At 43.7% G+C, this 19,317-nt stretch overlaps 1 protein-coding gene across 1 annotated transcript; it reads right to left on the bottom strand.

Moving 5' to 3' along the window:
* Nucleotides 1–3,563: 3,563 nt before the first annotated feature.
* On the bottom strand, nt 3,564–18,859 carry LY96 (lymphocyte antigen 96). The gene is made up of 5 exons (XM_079796498.1): nt 16,659–18,859; nt 13,857–13,946; nt 9,448–9,576; nt 8,093–8,145; nt 3,564–7,157 (listed from the first exon to the last, which is right to left on the bottom strand). Exons 1-5 carry the CDS (start codon nt 16,768–16,770, stop codon nt 7,059–7,061), a joined length of 483 nt encoding a protein of 160 aa, XP_079652624.1. The 5' UTR covers nt 16,771–18,859; the 3' UTR covers nt 3,564–7,058.
* Nucleotides 18,860–19,317: the final 458 nt, after the last annotated feature.

The raw sequence follows: 19,317 nt of genomic DNA, 5'->3' as shown, positions 1-19,317 counted from the left end.
ATTCTCTGAGGGCATGGACCCAGTGCCCCACAAATTTAACTCAAATCTGACACTATCCACCTAGAGACAGCATCAGATTCCACAGATTAAGGGCTCAGTCCCCGAGACTGCCCCCACTCCAGATGCCAATTACAAGTTCAGGTGCTTCTGACGCACTGCCTAAAAATCAGAGTTCCCATGACCCCTTCCTTAGGTTCAATTTATCTGTTAGCGTGGTTCACAAAACTCAGGAAACCAGTTTTCTTACTACATGACCAGTTCATTACAAAGGATATAAAAGGATACAAATCGGCTCCTCCCCGGCCCGGGCCCTAGTCAAGGCACGTGCAGGAGGCAATCAATCGACGTGTTTCTCTCACATCGATGTTTCTCTCTGTCTTTCGCTCTCTCTTCCACTCTCTCTGAAAATCAATGGAAAAATATCCTCGGGTGAGGATTAAAAATGATAATAAAATAAAAATAAAAGGATACGAATCAACAGCCAGCGGAGATACATGGGGCAGGGGATAAACAAAGGAGCTTCTTCTGTCCCATGGAACTGGGGGCCCAGCATGTGGCACATGCTGGCTCACCAACCTGGAAGCTCTCCAGACCCTGTCTTTTTGTGGCTCTATAGAGGCTTCATTACATAGGCACAACTGATTAAATCATTGGCCTTTAGTGATCAATTCAACCTCCAGACCCTCTCCCTTGGTTGAGCGTCTACCTATGACCCAGGAGGTCATGGTTCGATTCCCGGTCAGGGCACATGCCTGGGTTGCGGGCTCAATCCCCAGTGGGGGGTTTGAAGGAGGCAGCCAATCAGTGATTCTCTCTCATCATTGATGTTTCTCTCTCCCCCCGCCTTCCTCTCTGAAATTAATAAAATAAAATTTAAAAAATAATTTTTTTTAAGTTCCAATCTAATCATATGACTGGTTTGCTGGACTTAGGGGCTTTCCAAAAGCCACCACACTAACATAAACTCAAGGGTGGTTGATGAAAGTTCGGAGTGGGCCGGGGTCGCACACATATGACATGAGGCCATAATGTACCAAAAGAACTTTTATTTCAGGCACCTGGTACAGGTGGGCTGAGTCCGAGAAAGGAATCAGCGGTGACTGAAGGGGGAGGCAGGGTTTCATTAACTCTGCTGGCTGCACACAGTTCTGCTGACGTACAGAGCTTGACTTGTCCCGTACGCCCTTGGTTTCTCCCGGCGCCAGATGTCTAGTGGTTATCTAGGCTATGCCGAGCTCAAGGCTGCAAGCTTTCTGCTAAGCACAGTAAGTTTCCTCTGCCCCGTTTTGTTCTCTTTAACCCTTTCAGTTGCAAAGTGTTCGTTATGAGAATCAAGACATCATCATAGCTCTTATCATTTAAGAAGTGCCAAGGATTTTAGAAGCTCTAAAAGGGTGCCAGAAAGGGTGATGAGGAACAAATATATATTTCTTATTATAAGTCACAATATCACTCCATCCCTACAAATTCTACACAGAGAATGTAACCGTTAACACTGTATTCCCAACCCCTGTGGCAAACTCAGGGGTGAGACACTGCTCTCAGGTAGAATCCACGAATGCCCTCCTTCGAGCATCACTCTCCATTCTACTCCTCATCTAGCGAGGCCCTGAGTGAACCCCCTGACTCCGATCTATGGCAGCGACTGAACTGTTCATGCACCTCAAGGGATGTTGATAGAATTGGTCACATCAAATCTCAAAACAAGAAATATAAATGGAAATATGTATCATCTCAAAAGTCATCAAAAAAATTAAAACAGTGCGATGACTGTGTTTGCTTACCATATTAGCCAAGATGTTTTTTAATGGATAATTAATACATTACTAGGCAAGCACAAGTGGTTTGGTCTAGCCGGAGTGTCAAGTGTGAGACAACGAAAATAGAGACCCAATATATGTATTCCAGGGGTTGGCAAAAGTAGGTTTAGTTATGAGTACACAAAACAGTTTATTCTTATTGTGATTTATTCATTTATTATTGTATTATTTCTTATTATTATTAACCTACTTTTCCCACCCCTGTATTAAGGTCCTACTATGTACCAGGCACCGGGATAGATGATGAGGATACACCGGTGAGCAAAACCAGATATGGTCCCTGCTCTTGTAGAGATGACGATGTAGTGGGGTAGATAGATACTAATCTATATATATAAAAGCCTAATATGCAAATTGTCCCTTTGGGAGTTCGACTGGGAGTTCGATCACTCACTATGATGTGTGCTGACCACAAGGGGGCGGTGCAGAACAAAGGAAGGCCCCAGCTGGCAGCCGGCAGCCAGGGAAGGAAGGCCCTGGCTGGCAGTTGGAAGGCCCCGATAGTCCCTGATCACCAGCCAGGTCTAGAGACCCTACCCATGCACAAATTTCATGCACCGGGCCTCTAGTCAAATAATAACACTACTTAGTGCATTGTTGCAAACCAGGTTAGGTGTTCTGCTATAGACCACTAGGGGTCCCTGTGTCATTCACTCTATCTATAGTAACATCTGCAGGTTCATTGCTAGGTATATGTCGGCCAAAATAAAGCCTACTTTTCCCAGCTTCCCTTACAGGGAGGTGTGGCCATGTGAACAAGTTCTGATTGGTCAGAGGGTTAGTAAAAGTACTAAGTGCAATTCCTGTCATGCCCTTAAAAGGAGTGGGTGTGCCACTTTTCCTCTCTCTCCTTCCCACTGGCTGGAATGTGAATATGGTAGAGGGTCATCTCAGCATGAGGGGGTGGGGAACCAAGGTAGGGGGACTCTGGGCTCCCAACATCCCAGCTTCCAGACAAGCCCTGGGCTGCTTAGGCACACACTGTACTGTGATCAAAAATTAAACTTCTATCTTATCACAGCTAGTGTTAGGTACTGAAAGGAGTTAAAGTAGATTAGGTAGTTAGGGTGAGGGGTGGAAGAATGAGGAATTGTGCTGCTAGCTGAAACAAACAAAGAATGTGTTTTGCAGGAAACAGGATGTTTTTTCTTGGACATGAAAGAGAACAATGTTGCAAAAAGGCCAGGAACCAATCAGAGAGTGGCGCAGATAGACAAAGAGCAGGCCCTTATCAGATATAAGGGGAAGAGCAGAATACTTGGGGCAACCCATTGGAATGTCCCTCCCCAGCGGGAATCCTGTGTTTGTTTGCAGTAAACTCCTGCCTTGTTTGAAGGCCTCTGGTCCTCGGCTTCTTTCTTAGATTCCGTTAGACAAGACCCTGGGGAAAATTCCTGCTCACCGGTTCCTGTGTCAGTACTATGTTCTACATCTATACTATAACCTATACTATAGAGTCTATAAAAAAATTAGTTACTAAATTACAGTATAGCCAAACAAAAGAAAATTATGCAGCCATTTTTAAAATGAAGTATATATGTAGTGACTTGGATTTGAATTTCCCAAATTCAAATTAAAAACAGTATACAGCAACTTCATATTTAGAAATACACATATGCAGATACATGAATATAAAGATAGCACATGTAGTATGATATACATATGAAGCAAAAATCTGAAAATTCATATACCAAATTATTAAAATGGTTTTAAGGAAACAGTATAAAGAAATGAAAAGGGGAATTTTATTTGTTATTTCATGCACTTGTGTGAACTTGATACAATGAAATGCATTAATTTTTGTTAAAGAGGCCAGCAAAGATTTTTTTAATATATATTTTTATTGATTCAGAGAGGGAGAAAGAGATAGAAACATCAATGATGAGAAAGAATCATTGATTGGCTGCCTCCTGCACACCCCACACTGGGGATTGAGGCCCCAACCCAGGCATGTGCCCCGACCTGGAATCAAACCCTGACCTCCTGGTTCATAGGTCGATGCTCAACCACTGAGCCACGCTGGCCAGGCCAGCAAAGATTTTTATTAATCTAAGGAGCAAATCTCATTTTAAAATGAAGAAAAGAAGTTTTACTTAGAGAGCTGCTAGCAGACCCTTCCACCTGTTGTTGTTTTTTAATTTGTCGACACCCTAGGAAGAACAATTTCAAATTAAAAAGAGCAAAAGCAAATAAGTCACCTAAAAGCTTTCAGTGTGTTCATCTCAAAGTGGTATCAGGACAGGCGTATGTTAACAGCTCTGCGGGAGGAAGCGGGAGGCTGACCTGCACCTCTGGCCTCCAGGGTCAGTCTCAGGGAGAACAGCCCCGGCTTTGGGGAATCGGGGCCTCGGGCTCATCCGGAAACTGGCCCCGCAGCTCTCTGTGCAGCTCTGCAGTCCAGGGATCTCAGCCTCAGCTGCCCAGGGCCGCCAAGAGAACCTTTACAATCAGGCCCTTTTCTTCATTCCTGAAACAGTCAATGGGAGGCAAACAGCTATGTCCACACACCGTGGGGTTTCCCATAATAGGCTTATGATGGTGCTGCAAACTACTCTAAAAGAAGTGCCATTTTCAGGACTTCTTTAAATTGTAGCTCAAGAGGTTCCTAAAAACAATTACATTTACTTACTAGAGGAGAGGTGAGAACTACAAAGAACCAAGGGTGTCATTTTAAAATAACTTCTAGCCCTAGTTAGTTTGGCTCAGTGGATAAAATAACTTCTGAGAGGTAGCACAATGTAATAGCTGCCAATTACTTGATAACTTCACAAATGAAATTTACTCTTCCACAGGCAGCATGGAAATCCCCAGGAACAATTCTTGTAAAGCTCAATGGAGGGTGAAACCAATTATTTGAACAGGGCAGGGAGAGCTGAGAGGAGAAACATGAGATCATGAAATTGTTCGGGTGCAGGGAAAAGTTTGGCTCCATATACTTCTGTTTTCTTAATAGTGGGACGTAGGGGCTGAACTGAAATCTGAGATCCACAAAGCCAGTTAGGACAGGGAAGACATTCAAAAAGCAATTATGCTAAAAGCCCTAATCGACTCCAACAGAGAGAACACAAGGCTAATATCTAAGGAATATTTTTACAAGTTATTAACTCTTTTTTTTTAAGTCATTAACTCTTTCTGAGCAATGAAAGACCAGGAATAAACAAGAATTGAAAGAGTGATGTCCGGGGGATGAAGGAGGCCTAATATATGGTCTCTGAAGATGATTTGACTTTGGGTGGTGGGTGTGCAGTGCAATATACAGATCTTGTAACAGATCCACACCTTAAACCTATATGAGCCTATTAAGCAGTTACCCCCGATAAGTTTAATAAAAATAAATCAATAAAAAAAAACTGTGGACGAAGGCTCTGGAGTGGGAGGGACGGTGGCATATTCTGGAACACAGACGGCAAGAAGAGGGTGGTGGGAGATGCAGCTAGAGAGGGAAAGGATGGATAAGGCCCAGCAGGGCTTCCAAGGATCCCAGCATTATCCCAAAGGAATCAGAAGCCCCAGGAAGGCCCTTATTTGTTCTTGTTTCCTTCTGTCCCATTGGCCTTGTGACGTGACTGGGCCTGTATTTGAAAGCCATAACTGCCTTTGTGGAGAATACTTGGCCTGAGGCCCCTGGCCAGCTGCGGGAAGATCAGCCAGGGGGCGATGCTGTCACCTGCCCCAGAGCAGAGGCAGGAAATGGAGAAAGGTCGGCCAATTCAAGAGATTTCATTACCTGTGTTTTATGGGCTGAATCATGCCCCCGCCCCCCAAATCATATGCTGAAGCCCTATCCCCCAGTACCTCAAAATGTGTCTGGATTTGGAGATAGGGTCTTAAAAAGGTGACTAAGGTCATACAGGTGGACCCTAATCTGATATGACTTGGTGTCCTTAAAAGAAGAGGAGATTAAGACACACACACAGAGGGACACCGTGTAAAGACACAGGGAGAAGATTATCTACAATCTAAAGAGAGAGGCCTCACTGGTGCAGCCACTGTGGAGAACAGTATGGAGTTTCCCCAAAAATTTAAAAATGGAACTCCCATTTGACCCAATAATCCCACTTCTAAGAATATATCCCAAGAAATCAGAAAGGATATATGCTCCCCTGTGTTCATAGCAGCACAATTTACAATAGCTAAGATTTGGAATAGCCTAAGTGCCCATCAGCAGATGAGTGGATTAAAAAACTGTGGTACATCTACACAATGGAATACTACGCTGCTGTAAAAAGGAAGGAACTTCTACCATTTGCATCAGCATGGATGGACCTGGAGAGCATTATGTTAAGCTAAATAAGCCAGTCGGAGAAAGATAAATATCACAAGATCTCACTCATTTGTGGAATATAATAAACAACATAAACCGATGAACAAAAATAGATTCAGAGACACAGAAGCATCGAACAGTCTGTCAAACCTCAGAGGAAAAGCAGGGGAGGTTAAAAAGGGTGGCGTAAGAGATCAACCAGAGGACGTGTATGCATGCATATAAGCATAACCAATGGACACAGATAGTAGGGGGGTGAGGGCATGTACTGGGGGGTGGGAGTGACTGAGGAGAGGTCAATGGGGGAAAAAGGAGACATACTAGTATGTAATGCTTTTAACAATAAAGAATTTAAATTTTAAAAAATAAAGAGAGAGGCCTCAGAAGGAACCAAATCCACCAACACGGACTTCAGATTTCTGGCCTCCAGAACCATGAGAAAATCAATCTCTATTGTTTAGGCTACCCACTCTGTGGTATTTGTTATGGCAGCCCTAGCAAACTAATACACTGTGCAAAAAATAAATAAATAAGTGAAGAATAAAATCCTTGAAAAAAATATATACTATGTGGGAAAGCACAAGACTTGGTTGGAAAGTCTGTAAGGAGGGTTCTCAGAAAGGTCAGGAGCCTCTAGGGGGACCTTGCTGAAGACGGCAGCCCCTACCTTGACTTTTCCAAATAAGTCCGAGCCCCTGGGTGTTTTACTGGAATCTCTATATTTAGTCTTTAAAGACACGACCTTGTAGAAGCATATGCTTTCTCAAGGATACTCACCCTGCTGATTGTATCTAGAGGTTAATTTGAGTTCAAGCTGTTGTTACAATAAAAGCCTAAGGAGGCAGGCAAGTGGGGCTGTTTGGTGCCTATAGCCAAGCAGTCCCTTAGCCTCTCTTTCACAGAAACGAGTGTCCGACTAATCCATTCATCCATCACTCGGGGTCTGCAGTCAGTCCTGGCACATTAGATTTATTCTAATTGAAAGCAGGGTGGTGTATGATGGTAAAATTCAAACAAAAGAGCATTTCTTCAGTATTCCCAGTGATGGCTTCCACAACACATCTGTATTTTCCCTAAAATGAGGAATAAGAAACACAAGTAATATAAATGTTATGTGCTTCTATTTTGGAAGACTTTTTTTATTACTAGGAGGAAGTCATTTAAATTGGATTGGTTATCACTTTCTCAGTTTTCTAATGAGATGAAATTTTATGTTTTTTAATTCAGCAGACTCAAATAAAACTAATTTATTTCCCAAGTATGAGAATGTTTTTTAACAACTTTTGAGACTAACCTATGAGATTTTCAAACATTAAATGTCATTTGTAATCAGTAAAGAATATGCATTGTTAAAGTTTATTTTTAAATATTCACCCAAAGTGGAATGTGCAAAATTTTCATTGCTAGGTATCTAATGCAAACATCTAAAAGCACATGGTGCCCTGGCCGGTGTGGCTCTGTGGATACAGCGTTGACCTGTGGACTGAAGGGTCCCGGGTTCGATTCCGGTCAAGGGCATGTACCTTGGTTGCGGGCACATCCCCAGTGGGGGGTGTGCAGGAGGCAGCTGGTCGATGTTTCTCCCTCATCGATGTTTCTAACTCTCTATCCCTCTCCCTTCCTCTCTGTAAAAAATCAATAAAATATATATTAAAAAATAAAAAAATAAAAGCACATGGTTATTCTTCATAGAGGCAGCTACAGAATTCTTACAATGCTTTCACCCAGAAGTCATTCAACATATTAATAGTGAGCATTTGCATTACTTCTAGCCGTGTATGTTAGAGGAAAAAACATGATGTGAAAACGAGCTTTCTTTCATGTAACTTTTTTTTTATATTTCCATATTCTTCAGAAAGAAGAAATGGCAAAATACCCAACAGCAAATAAAAGTAGAGGAAAAATTTTGAATATCGATTTTTAGAAGTTGCAAACTGCTTGTTTAAATTCTTCACACATCTGTTACTGCCAAAAATGAAGAAAGGACAAAATGACTCTTGGACAATACCTTAGAGAACAGGATGCCCTTGAAGGAGAATGGCACTGATGTATTCACAGTCTCTGCAAACAAAACACAAAAAACGGGGACATCACTAAGTGACTTTTTTGGTAGTACAGCATTCTCCTTTGACACTTCTACTACTGGCAGCAGCCGTAGTCCAAACAAAATTGTAGAGAAACAGTAAGTCTTATCCCCTGGCTCCCCTTCTCCTGTGGCCCCTCTGCCCGCACAAGCCTCTCTCAGGACCAGCATGAGTAGATGCAAACTTTTAAGGCCCACTGGTCTCAATGGTGAATGAGTGAGGAACAAGCGAGTGCTACTATGCTTCATTCCTAGTAATATATGCGCATATTTAATACTACTGCTCCTTTAGCAGGGTATAATAGAGAAGGACAGTTATTTTAAAAGTAGATATATCTGATATTAATTCGAGTCCCAAACTTTCAAGGGTCTCATGATGTTTCTTTTTTTTTTTTCTTTTTTTAATTTATGAAGATTTTTAAAAATATTTTTAATTGATTTTAAAGAGAGAGGAAGGTAGAGAGAGAGAGAGATAGAAACATTGATGAGAGAAATAGCATAAGGATCGGCTGCCTCCTGCACACCCCCTGGTAGGAATCAAGCCTGTAACCCTAGGCATGTGCTCGGATGGGGAATCGAACCGGCGACCTCTTGGTGCATGGGTCGACACTCAACCAACTTAGCCACACCAGTCAGGCAGCATCTGTGTTTCTTAAATCAGAATGTCCTCAGTTCTGGGCCCATATATCAGCTGCCAAATGGACATGTTTATTTGAATGTCCCAAAATTACCTTAAAGCTCAACATACCCAGATCAGAACTCATTATCTTTAAAAATTTGCCCCTTCTTTAGCACTAGAATTCCCAATCCCAATAAATCTTACTAGTCTCCATTTCATCTCCATTACCACAATATTAATGCAGGCCCTCATTACTCTGAGCCTAAGGTACCACCAAACTTCCTAATTTGTCTCCACTTCCCTTCTTCTGAGGTAGAGTATAAAGAACACTGAAGGTAGCTCTGCAGCAAAATCGAGTAAGATTCCATGAAAAATGTAATGTTTAGAAAAAGAGAACCATAACCGAGGGTAAATATACAAATACTATCTGAACAAGGAAAAAATTCTAATATCCTTGCAAACACACGCAAGTGTCATCTTAATAATAACTCAATAACATAATTATAAAATGTTGTTCAAACTGCTAAAAGTAAAAATTTTTAATGGGAATAAAGAGTTATTATCAGAAAAGGAACTTCACATTTTCAGTGTATTTAATTTTCATAACATTCTCATAAACTCTTATATTTTATTCTGAGAGTAATATAGATTAAATGCTTACCTCCCTTTAGAGCTCTACAAAAAGAATAATCATCATCAGATCCTCGGCAAATGACTTCTTTGCGCATCGGAAAATTCATGGTGTTAAAAGATAAATACAGATTGAAATATAAATTTTTCATGTCTCTTCCTTTAAAAGAAAAAAAAAATCCCATTAGTCCCTCAAATAAGAGATTATTTTATAAATAATCCTATCTAATAAAGAGGGAATATGCTAATTGACCATCACTCTGTCACAAAGATGGGTGCACCCACAACTGAGGCCAAGTTCCCATAAGGAGCCTTAACGAGCAATCAGCAGGGACCTGAGGCTACGCCCTCCCCCACCCCTGTGGGGCTTGACAGGGGACCTCAGGCCACGCCCCCTGCCCTGAGGTCAGGCTGGGGGACCTCAGGCCACACACCCCACCCAGCAGGGCTTGACAGGGAACCTCAGGCTGCATCCCCCACCCGGCAGGGCTTGACAGGGGACCTCAGGCCACGCCCCCGACCCTGGAGGCAGGCCAGGTGACCTGAGGCCATGCCCCCCCGCCCGGTGGGGCTTGATGGGGGACCTCAAGGTGCGCTTCCCGTCCTGATGCTGGGCTAGGGTTCCTCAGGCTGCTCCCTCCGCCCCAGCACCAGGCTGGGGGACCTCAGGCCGCGCCCCCCACCAGGTGGGGCTTGACGGGGGACCTCAGGCCATGCCCCCTGCCCCAGCACCGGGCCAGGGGACCTGAGGCTGCACCCCCCTGCCTGGCGGGGCTTGACAGGGGACCTCAGGCCATGCTCCCCACCCAGCAGGGCTTGACGGGAGACCTCAAGATGCACCCCCAGTGCTGGGTCGGGGGAACTCAGGCCGCACCCCCTGCCCAGCGGAGCTTTATTGGGGACCTGAGGCTGTGCCCCCCTCCCAGTGCCAGGCCAGGGGACCAGAGGCTGCGCCCTCCTGCCTGGCGGGGCTTGACAGGGGACCTCAGGCCATGCTCCCCACCTGGCGGGACTTGACGGGGGACCTCAAGGCATGCCCCCTGCCCCGGTCTGGGCTGGGGGACCTCAGGCCACGCCCCCCATCCTGGCGCCGGGCCAGGGGACCTGAGGCTACATCCCCTGCCTGGCGGGGCTTGACAAGGTGGGACTGGCCAGGTCTGGATCTAGCCCAATGGGGACGGGGGCCAGCCAGGTCTGGGTCTCATGCAATTTTGAGGTGCATGTGGGTGGGCAGGGACTTGACTCTGGGTCCCATGGTGCGCCCCAGATTCTGACAGGAGGAAGGTTTTCATATACATTTTACTAATTTTCTTTCATCTCTGACACTTCTATTATATAGGGAAAGGGCAAATAGCAATATTAAATTATTTCCTCTAATTAATCCCCTTTAATGTGCACGAATTTCATGCACCGGGCCACTAGTAATTAATATTTATTATATACTTAAAATATGTCCTGTGCTTTTGCAACATTATTTCATTTAATCATCACAACTACCTATAATGTGGGTATTGTGATCCTTATTCTGTAGATGAGAAAACTGTAGTTTTGAGAGGGTAACTAGTGGATTGTAATCAAATAGACTATTCCACAGTAAGAATTATATGCTATGCCTAAAACTAGAGAAAATTATTTTTTTAGAAAACTATCAAATGAAGATATAAAATTTTCTGTTCTAGTTACAATTCTGCTAGAAGTTCAAAGAAAAGAAAGGAAATAATGATAATCAACTCATGCCCACTTTTTAGTAATTTTGATGACAGATTTCTTAGAGGATAAAATTAAACCTTTTGATTAAAAATTAGGTGTATGAGCCATTTATTATTTCCTCATGGTATCCCTATTATCAATTAACCTGAGAAAAGCCAGTAAACAATGCATTTTGCTCAATTTTTATATTATTCAGTTGGCCCAACTGGAAAAGATGTACAATTTTTTTATAATGAAAATAGTTTATTGTAGCCACCATCTCATTGAAAATATTTTCCTAATAAGGTCACCAGGGTTCATTGTAGCCATAACCAGAGGAAAAGTTTTCCAACCTTAACTTGAATTGGACTATGGGTAACAGAGCTGCCAGCTCCTCCTCAAAGCTCTCTCCTTGGTTTGGTATCAGTGCTCCCACTCTCTTCTGGTTGTCCTTCAGCCTCTCTGACTCCTCAGTCTAGTTCATTTATTCTCCTACCTAAGGTTTCTATCCTCAGTTTTCCTCAATATTTACTCTGCACACTCTCCTTGGCTTTAAGTGCCACATCCTATATAACAAAAGGCTAATATGCAAATCGACTGAACAGCAGAACGACCGGTTGCTATGACACACTGACCAGCAGGGGGCAGACACCCATGGGGAGCGGGCCTAAACTGGCAGTCGAACAACCCCCAAGGGCTCCCGGACTGCAAGAGAGCCCAGGCCGGGCTGAGGGCTAAGGGATTCCCCCACCCAGTGCATGAATTTCATGCACCGGGCCTCTAGTAGGATAATAATTCCTAAATCATCCTCTTTAGTCTCAACCTTTCTCCTAAACACTGTCTCATATATGCATTCGATATCTCTAGTCAAATGTTGCTCACCATCTCACCCTATAGATCCTAAATTGATTTCCTCATCTTCATCAGCAAATCAGCACTAGAATTCCTAATCCCAGTAATTTTACTAGTCTCCATTTCAGCTCCATTGCCACAGTTTTAATGAAGGCCCTCATTACTCTAAGCCTAAGGTACCACCAAACTTCCTAATTTGTCTCTACTTCTCTACTACGGGGTAGAGTATAAAGAACATAACAGGGTCTGCTTCTAACTGTGGTCCCATGGTCCAGTCCATGGACATTAGCCTGAACCTCTCCAAAAACATGGATGTGGGCAGAAATTGAAGAGCTCGTTTCCTGTGTGTAAGGACAAGAGGTTTGCTTGAAAATTAGGTCACTCATTATGTCATATATAATCACTTCTGCCAAACATCTAGGGGTGAGCACACATCACATAGACCAGAAAACAAAACCTGAGAAAAGAAGAAAAAATTGTAGAGCCTTAGCCAGGCAAAAATTTAGGGGTAAAAAATATTTTTTACTCTTGGCCAAGACCATGTAGTGAATAGAGTTGATTGCTCTTTGCTCTGTGTTATCACTCGGCCTCTTTACTGTCACTTCACTTACCATGCCATATTATCTATAGGTATGCCCCTCCTATTGCCCAGGAAGATTCTTGAAGGTCAAGTGAATGTTTTATTTATCAATGAATTCACAGTACCTATCACAATACTTGAAATATACTATGCATTTTTCAATGACTAAATGAATACAGAAACCAAGTGTCCAAGTGCAGGTTGAACAATTAATTTCAGAAATAGTAAAGCACAAGTTTATTGTCTATTATTTCTGGGTTCTCAGCTACCTCTTTCTTATATGCTGGAGAACTAAAACCAGGGAAATCTTTATTTAAGCTTACATATGTAAAAGAACTTAGTAAACAATAAGCTCCAAACACAAGCTAGAATGTTGGTGATGATAAACAGTAATGGTGAGGATGATGACGAGAACTGAAGTGTCCTGGGATTCTAGGGCTTCACACAACGAAGCTGCCTGGTGAGAGAGGATAAAGGTTTTTGTGTTTTCCCAAACACTTGGATCCAGCCTGATGCTATAACCATCACCCAATTTATTTTTTACTAAGCTGATGACAAGTAAAATTATAGAGAGGAAAAACAAGACAACACAAACAAAAAACATTGTCTTTTTTTTATCCCATCATCATATTGTTTTTAGAAGGGTCACCTTTAGGAAAAAAATGTCCTGGCTTACTCATACACAGATCTTTAATTAGTGGAAACCTAACTTTATTTATCAGTTGAATAGCTAATGACTGATATACGAGTGCCTAATAGATTGTTAGAAGTCTCATATTATTTCCACTTTTCCCCTCCCTACCATTATGTAATCTCTTCCCCATGAGTGTGAGCCTAGTGACTTGCTTCTAACAAATAGATAAAGCCAAGTTGATAGAGTGGCACTACCATGATTAGGCTACACAGGATTGTGACTTCTATCTTGTTAGCTGACTGTCCCCTTTGCTGGTTTTGATGAAGCAAGAAGCCATAGTGAAAAAGCCAGCAGTCAGACAGGAACTGAATCCTGTCAAAAATCACATGAGAACTGCAGATAATCCTTCCCTAATTGAGCCTTCAGAAGAGACCCCAGTCCTGGCAGATAGCTTGACTGCAACCTGGTGCGAGATCCTGAAGCAGGCACGGCAAAGCCACACCCAGGTTACTGCCACACCAAGACTGTGAGACAGTAAATGGGTACTGTTTTGAGATATTAAGATGTGGTCATTTGTTACATAATAACAGAAAACTAAAACATGTACATTTGGAACACCATCATTTGTCATTGATATCGCTTGGGTTCTTTTAACTGATGTACATTAACAAAACTTTGGACTTACTTGGAATGTAGGAAATATGCAAATATCCTTTGCTTCCCTTCAATTCTACACAGGGTTCAATTCTTACTGAAATGGGATATTTCACGTTATCTAAATGGAATGAAGATAATGTCAATACATTATTTCCAACAAAGTAAAATATTCTGAAATTCACCCCCCAAATGATGCCTTTAGTATTAAAATTGTATAATGAGAAAAACTAATGGTGGTTAGAAATATCTCCCTCTCCAGAGGAGGGGCATCGCCCGATGGCGGAGTAGGAATTCCAAGACCCTTCTTTCCCCCACAAACTTCGAATTCAGCAACAGTTCGTGGGCAAGTTCCCTTTGTGAGAAATCAGAAACTAATCAGAAGTTTCCTGTGACCCAGGAGAACTCCAATCCAGACTCACTGAAGTTGGTAGGGAGACTGGGGACACCCCCTCAACAGAGATCCTGAGCCTGGCACAGCGAAGACAGGAGAAGAATCCCGTTGCCTCCAGCTTCACTCGGGAGGGAAGAGGTTAATTCATGCGTCCAGATGCCCAAATTTTCCAAGGGGGGGAGGGTCCCAAAAGGACTGAAGAAATAGGAAGTTGGAGCAGACCTAAAACTAGTATGGGACGTGAATAAGTAATCATTTGTACAACCATCTGCTTAGCCCAGCTGGCGTGGCTCAGAGGTTGAGCTTCGGTCCATCTATGAACCAGGAGATCACAGTTCGATTACCAATCAGGGCACATGGCCGGATTTCAGGCTGGATCCTCAATCAATGTTTCTTTCTTGCTGTCACTCCCTTCCTCATGCTCTAAAAATCAATACAAACTTTTTTTTTTTTAAATCAAAAGACAGCCCTACCTGGTTTGGCTCAGTGCATAGAGCGTTGGCCTGTGGACAGAAGGATTCCGGGTTCAATTCCGGTTAAGGGCACATGTCTGGGTTGTGGGCTCGATCCCCAGTAGGGGATGTGCAGGATGCAGCTGATCAGTGATTCTCTCATCATTGATGTTTCTACTTCGCCCTCTCCCTCTCCCTTCCTCTCTGAAAAAAAAAAAAAAAATCAAAAGACAAATCAGCTCAATTGGTTGGGTGTCATCCATGCACCAAAAGGTTGCGGGTTGATTCTCAGTCAGGGTATGTGCCTGGGTTATTGGCTAGATTCCCAATAGGGGATGTGCAGGACACAGTCCATTGATTCACTCTCATATTGATGTTTCTCTCTCTCTCCCTCTCCCTTTCTCTAAAAATCAATAAAAATATTTTAAAATATATTTTATTGATTTTTTTACAGAGAGGAAGGGAGAGGGATAGAGTTAGAAACATCGATAAGAGAGAAACATCAATCAGCTGCCTCCTGCACACCCCCTACTGGGGATGTGCCCGAAACCAAAGTACATGCCCTTGACTGGAATCGAACCTGGGACCCTTCAGGCTGCAGGCCAATGCTCTATCCACTGAACCAAACCGGTTAGGGCAATAAAAATATTTTTTAAAAGACAAATCAAATTATTGATACTAGGAGCTTAAAAGCTAATTATAATATGAAATGGTATATAAACAAAGGCCCCCTGAAACTTAGCACAGAGAAGGTGGCATGTCAACATGTAGGGCCTAGTGGACGGAGGAGCCTTTTTGGAAGGGGGAATGGACACTGATCTTGTAGGATGGAGAAATTCCAGAGCCAAGTTGAGAGGGAATTCAGCACAACCCACGAAGGTGATTGGTCTTGCTCTTACACCTGTCAATTATGCTAACTCCCCGGAAGTAACGTCTATTAGAGTTTGCCAGAGTGTATTTCTCAGGATAGTCAACACACTCAAAAAGTGAAATAAAATAAAACTGGAAACCTGGAGATTAAATAGGTTTCTTCTTCGCAGAACTTCTTGGAACTCAACAGACATTTGTAATTGTCTCCCAAATGATTAAACCATAAACCCCCTTTCCCAAAAGAATCTCAAAGAACTAATATTTTGGCAAGCCTCTCTTTCAACCTTCCTGATATTATATCCAACCCGTGGCGAGCAAGGCAGTGGAAAGCACCGAAGAAAGACAGTGGCCAAGCCCTGAAGGTGTGCTTTCAGACAAAGCGGTCTGGGTAGGGCAGTGATTAGACCAGTGCACAGCATTAGGGTATGGCTGGTTTTTTTAAAAAGTAGTCAAGACTGTTTCTACGTGGCTCTGTGTTAAAAAATTTTACCTCAGATAGGTTCTAAAATCACTTTCATTTTACAGATTAAAATGCTGCAGCCCATCAAGAAATATATTGTTTGCTGATCCGACAAGAAAGAAAAGGTATAATTTTTATTCATTCACACCAAAAGGCTATTGTTGTGTTGGCTGGTGTCACTTTATTTGACAGTAAGGGAAAAGAGGTCCGTCCGTGCCCCTGACTAAATAGCCAGGTGTTGCATGTTTTAAAAATTATTGTGGTGCAGCGGTTGAAAATCGCTGGCCACAATAATCCGTTCCAGGAGGCACCTGGGACTGTGCTTCCTTGTCAAGAGGAACTAGTCTTGGGGGCTGGACGCAAAAGCTCAGAAGCAGACAGTTCTGCCAAAACGGGGAGGAATCTGAAGCGAGGCTCAAGGTGGAGAAAGTTAACCACAGAAGCACTTGGAGGTCAAGAACAACAGTTGAGAGACTGGTGAGGCCTGTGAAGGATCGGGATAACCCACACAGGGAAATCATCAGCCATCACTCCTGCTGCCGGCAGCAGCTGGAACACACGACGCTTCCTGAGTCCCCGCCACAGCAGAATGAGGTTCTTGTGAAAACACACCCTCGAAATAGTTGGCACTACAACTACTGGTTGCTGTGCACTTACCGCAGTAGGTGTACCAAAGGCTCACATCAGAGGAGTTGCAGATCCAGTGCTGCTCCCCGGATTCAGGCAACGTGGAAGAAAACAGGGTGGAAAAAAGCATAAGTGGGAACATGATTTAATAGCTCCCAAACTTGACAAATGCAAGGAGAACCAGCAACTCATCCTCAGGCTCTTCTTCCCTTTCAGTACGTAGGAAAGAGTCAACTTAGTCATCAGTCACATGACTTCTAAGTTCCAATCCAACTGTTTCCTCTTTCTGTGTGTGTGTGTGTGTGTGTGTGTGTGAGAGAGAGAGAGAGAGAGAGAGAGAGAGAGAGAGAGAGAGAGAGAGATTTGAGCACTTCCTGCAAGGGGAGAAAAGAAAATGATTTAGAATATATGTACTCTTTTCCAACACTTGATGCAAATTAGAGCGCAGAGTTTTACACACAAAACAAGGTATTTCCCAGTCAACAGTAACAAAGCCAGCCTGTAGGTCTCCTTTAGGATCCCAACAGAGGACACCCCTTTTCCATCTACACTGGTATTCTCCCACAGAGGCTCTTTACACAGTTTCTCATGGCCCAGAGCACTGGGCAAATAGATCCGAACTGAACAGCCCTGTGCAAACTGTTTCTGCTCAGCAACAGTTCAGCCATGGGGCAGAGCTGGGCTGGACAAAACCCTAGACAGTCCATCAGCTGTAGGTCTGCCTTGTGAGCTGGGGCCCCGTCAGACTTGAGAATGCACTTCCTTAAGCAAACTGCAGCTCCAGGAAGTATTTTGAGCCCTAATAATAAAATGATCACCATTTCATGTATGGCATGAATTTATTTCATTTCAAAACTCTTTATTCCATTCCAGAAAAATGTGATCCTTTAGATTCTTTGCTATTTGAAATCATTTATAGGATATAGTTTGGGATTACAATGGCATGGAGTTGGGGCCTAAAAATCTAAAAGTTTAGGTGGAAATAAGCACATGTTGGTGAAAGGTTTCAAGAACTGTGTGACTTTCCCTTTTTTTTTTTAATTATTTTTTAAAATATTTTTTTATTGATTTCAGAGAGTAAGAGGGAGAAATAGAAACATCAATGAGAGAGAATCATTGATCAGCTGCCTCCTGCATGTCCCATCTTGGGGATCGAGCCCACAACCCGGGCATGTGCCCTGACAGGGAATCGAACCGTGATCTCCTGGTTCATAGGTCGATGCTCAACCACTGAGCCACGCTGGCTGGGCTTCCATTTTTTTAAAGGCACAAATCCACGGGAGAGGAAGATATGGGGAGTTGTTCAATAGATATTTTCAGGTTTGCAAGATAAAAACGTTCTAGAGATCTGTTGCACAACAATGTAAATATAGTTAACACTATACTGAATTGTACAAACTGCACACTTAACATTGGTTAAGATGGTAAATTTTTGTTATACATTTTACCATAATTTTAAAATGTGTTTAGCCCTGGTCAGTGTGGCTCAGTTGATTGAGAATCGCCCCATGCACCAAAAGGTCTCTGGTTATATCCTGGGTCAGGGCACATGCCTGGGTTGCAGGCTTGATCCCTAGTAGGAGGCATGCAGGAGGCAGCCAATCCTATCTAATAAAAGATTAATATGCAAATTGACCATCACTCCAACACAAAAGATGGCTGCCCCCATGTGGTCAAAGATGGCTGCCACAAGATGGCCAGCAGGGGAGGGCAGTTGGGAGGGACCAGGCCTGCAAGGGAAGGCAGTTATAGGTGATCAGGCCAGCAGGGGAGTTGGGGGCGATGAAGCCTGCAGGGGAGGGCAGTTAGGGATGACCAGGCTGGCAGATGAGGGAAGTTGGGGGTGACTGGGCCTGCAGGGAAGGGCAGTTGGGGGGGAGGGGGGGCAGGCCTGCAGGGGAGGGCAGTTAGGGGTGACCAGGCCTGCAGAGGAGGGCAGTTAAGGGCAAACAGGCTGGCAGGGAAGCAGTTAGGCATCAATCAGGCTGTCAGGAGAGTGGTTTGGGGGTGATCAGGCTGGCAGGCAGAAGTGGTTAGGGGCAATCAGGAAGGCAGGCAGGTGAGCAGTTGGGAGCCAGCAGTCCTGGATTGTGAGAGAGATGTCCGACTGCCCGTTTAGGCCCAATCCGTGGTTGGACAATCCTCGAGTGGTCCCAGATTGGAGAAGGTGTAGGCTGAGCTGAGGGACACACCTGCCCATGCACGAATTTCATGCACCAGGCCTCTAGTGTTTCTCATATCCATGTTTCTCTCCCCCTCCCTCCCCAGCCCCCACCCCCACTCCCCTCCACTCTAAAAGCAATGGGAAAATATCCTTGGGTGAGAATTAACAACAAAAAGATATACATCACATTAAGTATATACCTAAGTAACACTGTCAGAACAGGCAGGCAGAGACCCAACTTGAGAACGGAGGTGTAACCAGCTTATCTTTCTGAGACCCTAGAGCCCGCTGCTAGGCAAGCTGGCAGATCCTAGCAGAAGGCAGACTCTGGGTGTCACAAAAATGAGCTCTTTTCTACCTGAAGCTATAAGCTTCTAGCAGTTTCAGACTTGCATGCTCATCCCTATGAACTAGTGATGGCCTGGCTGCTTCCCCATCAACCTCCCTTACAGAGGCAAGGCGTGAAGATTAGACTCACCATCTTGGCAGGCAGCAAGACATTAGGTAGCTCCATGCAGTCTGGGT

The sequence above is a fragment of the Cnephaeus nilssonii genome, assembly GCF_951640355.1.
Source record: "Cnephaeus nilssonii genome assembly, chromosome: 18".
Taxonomy (NCBI): domain Eukaryota; kingdom Metazoa; phylum Chordata; class Mammalia; order Chiroptera; family Vespertilionidae; genus Cnephaeus; species Cnephaeus nilssonii.
Note: the sequence above shows the minus strand (reverse complement) of the source record. Positions and strands in the feature narration are given on the sequence as shown.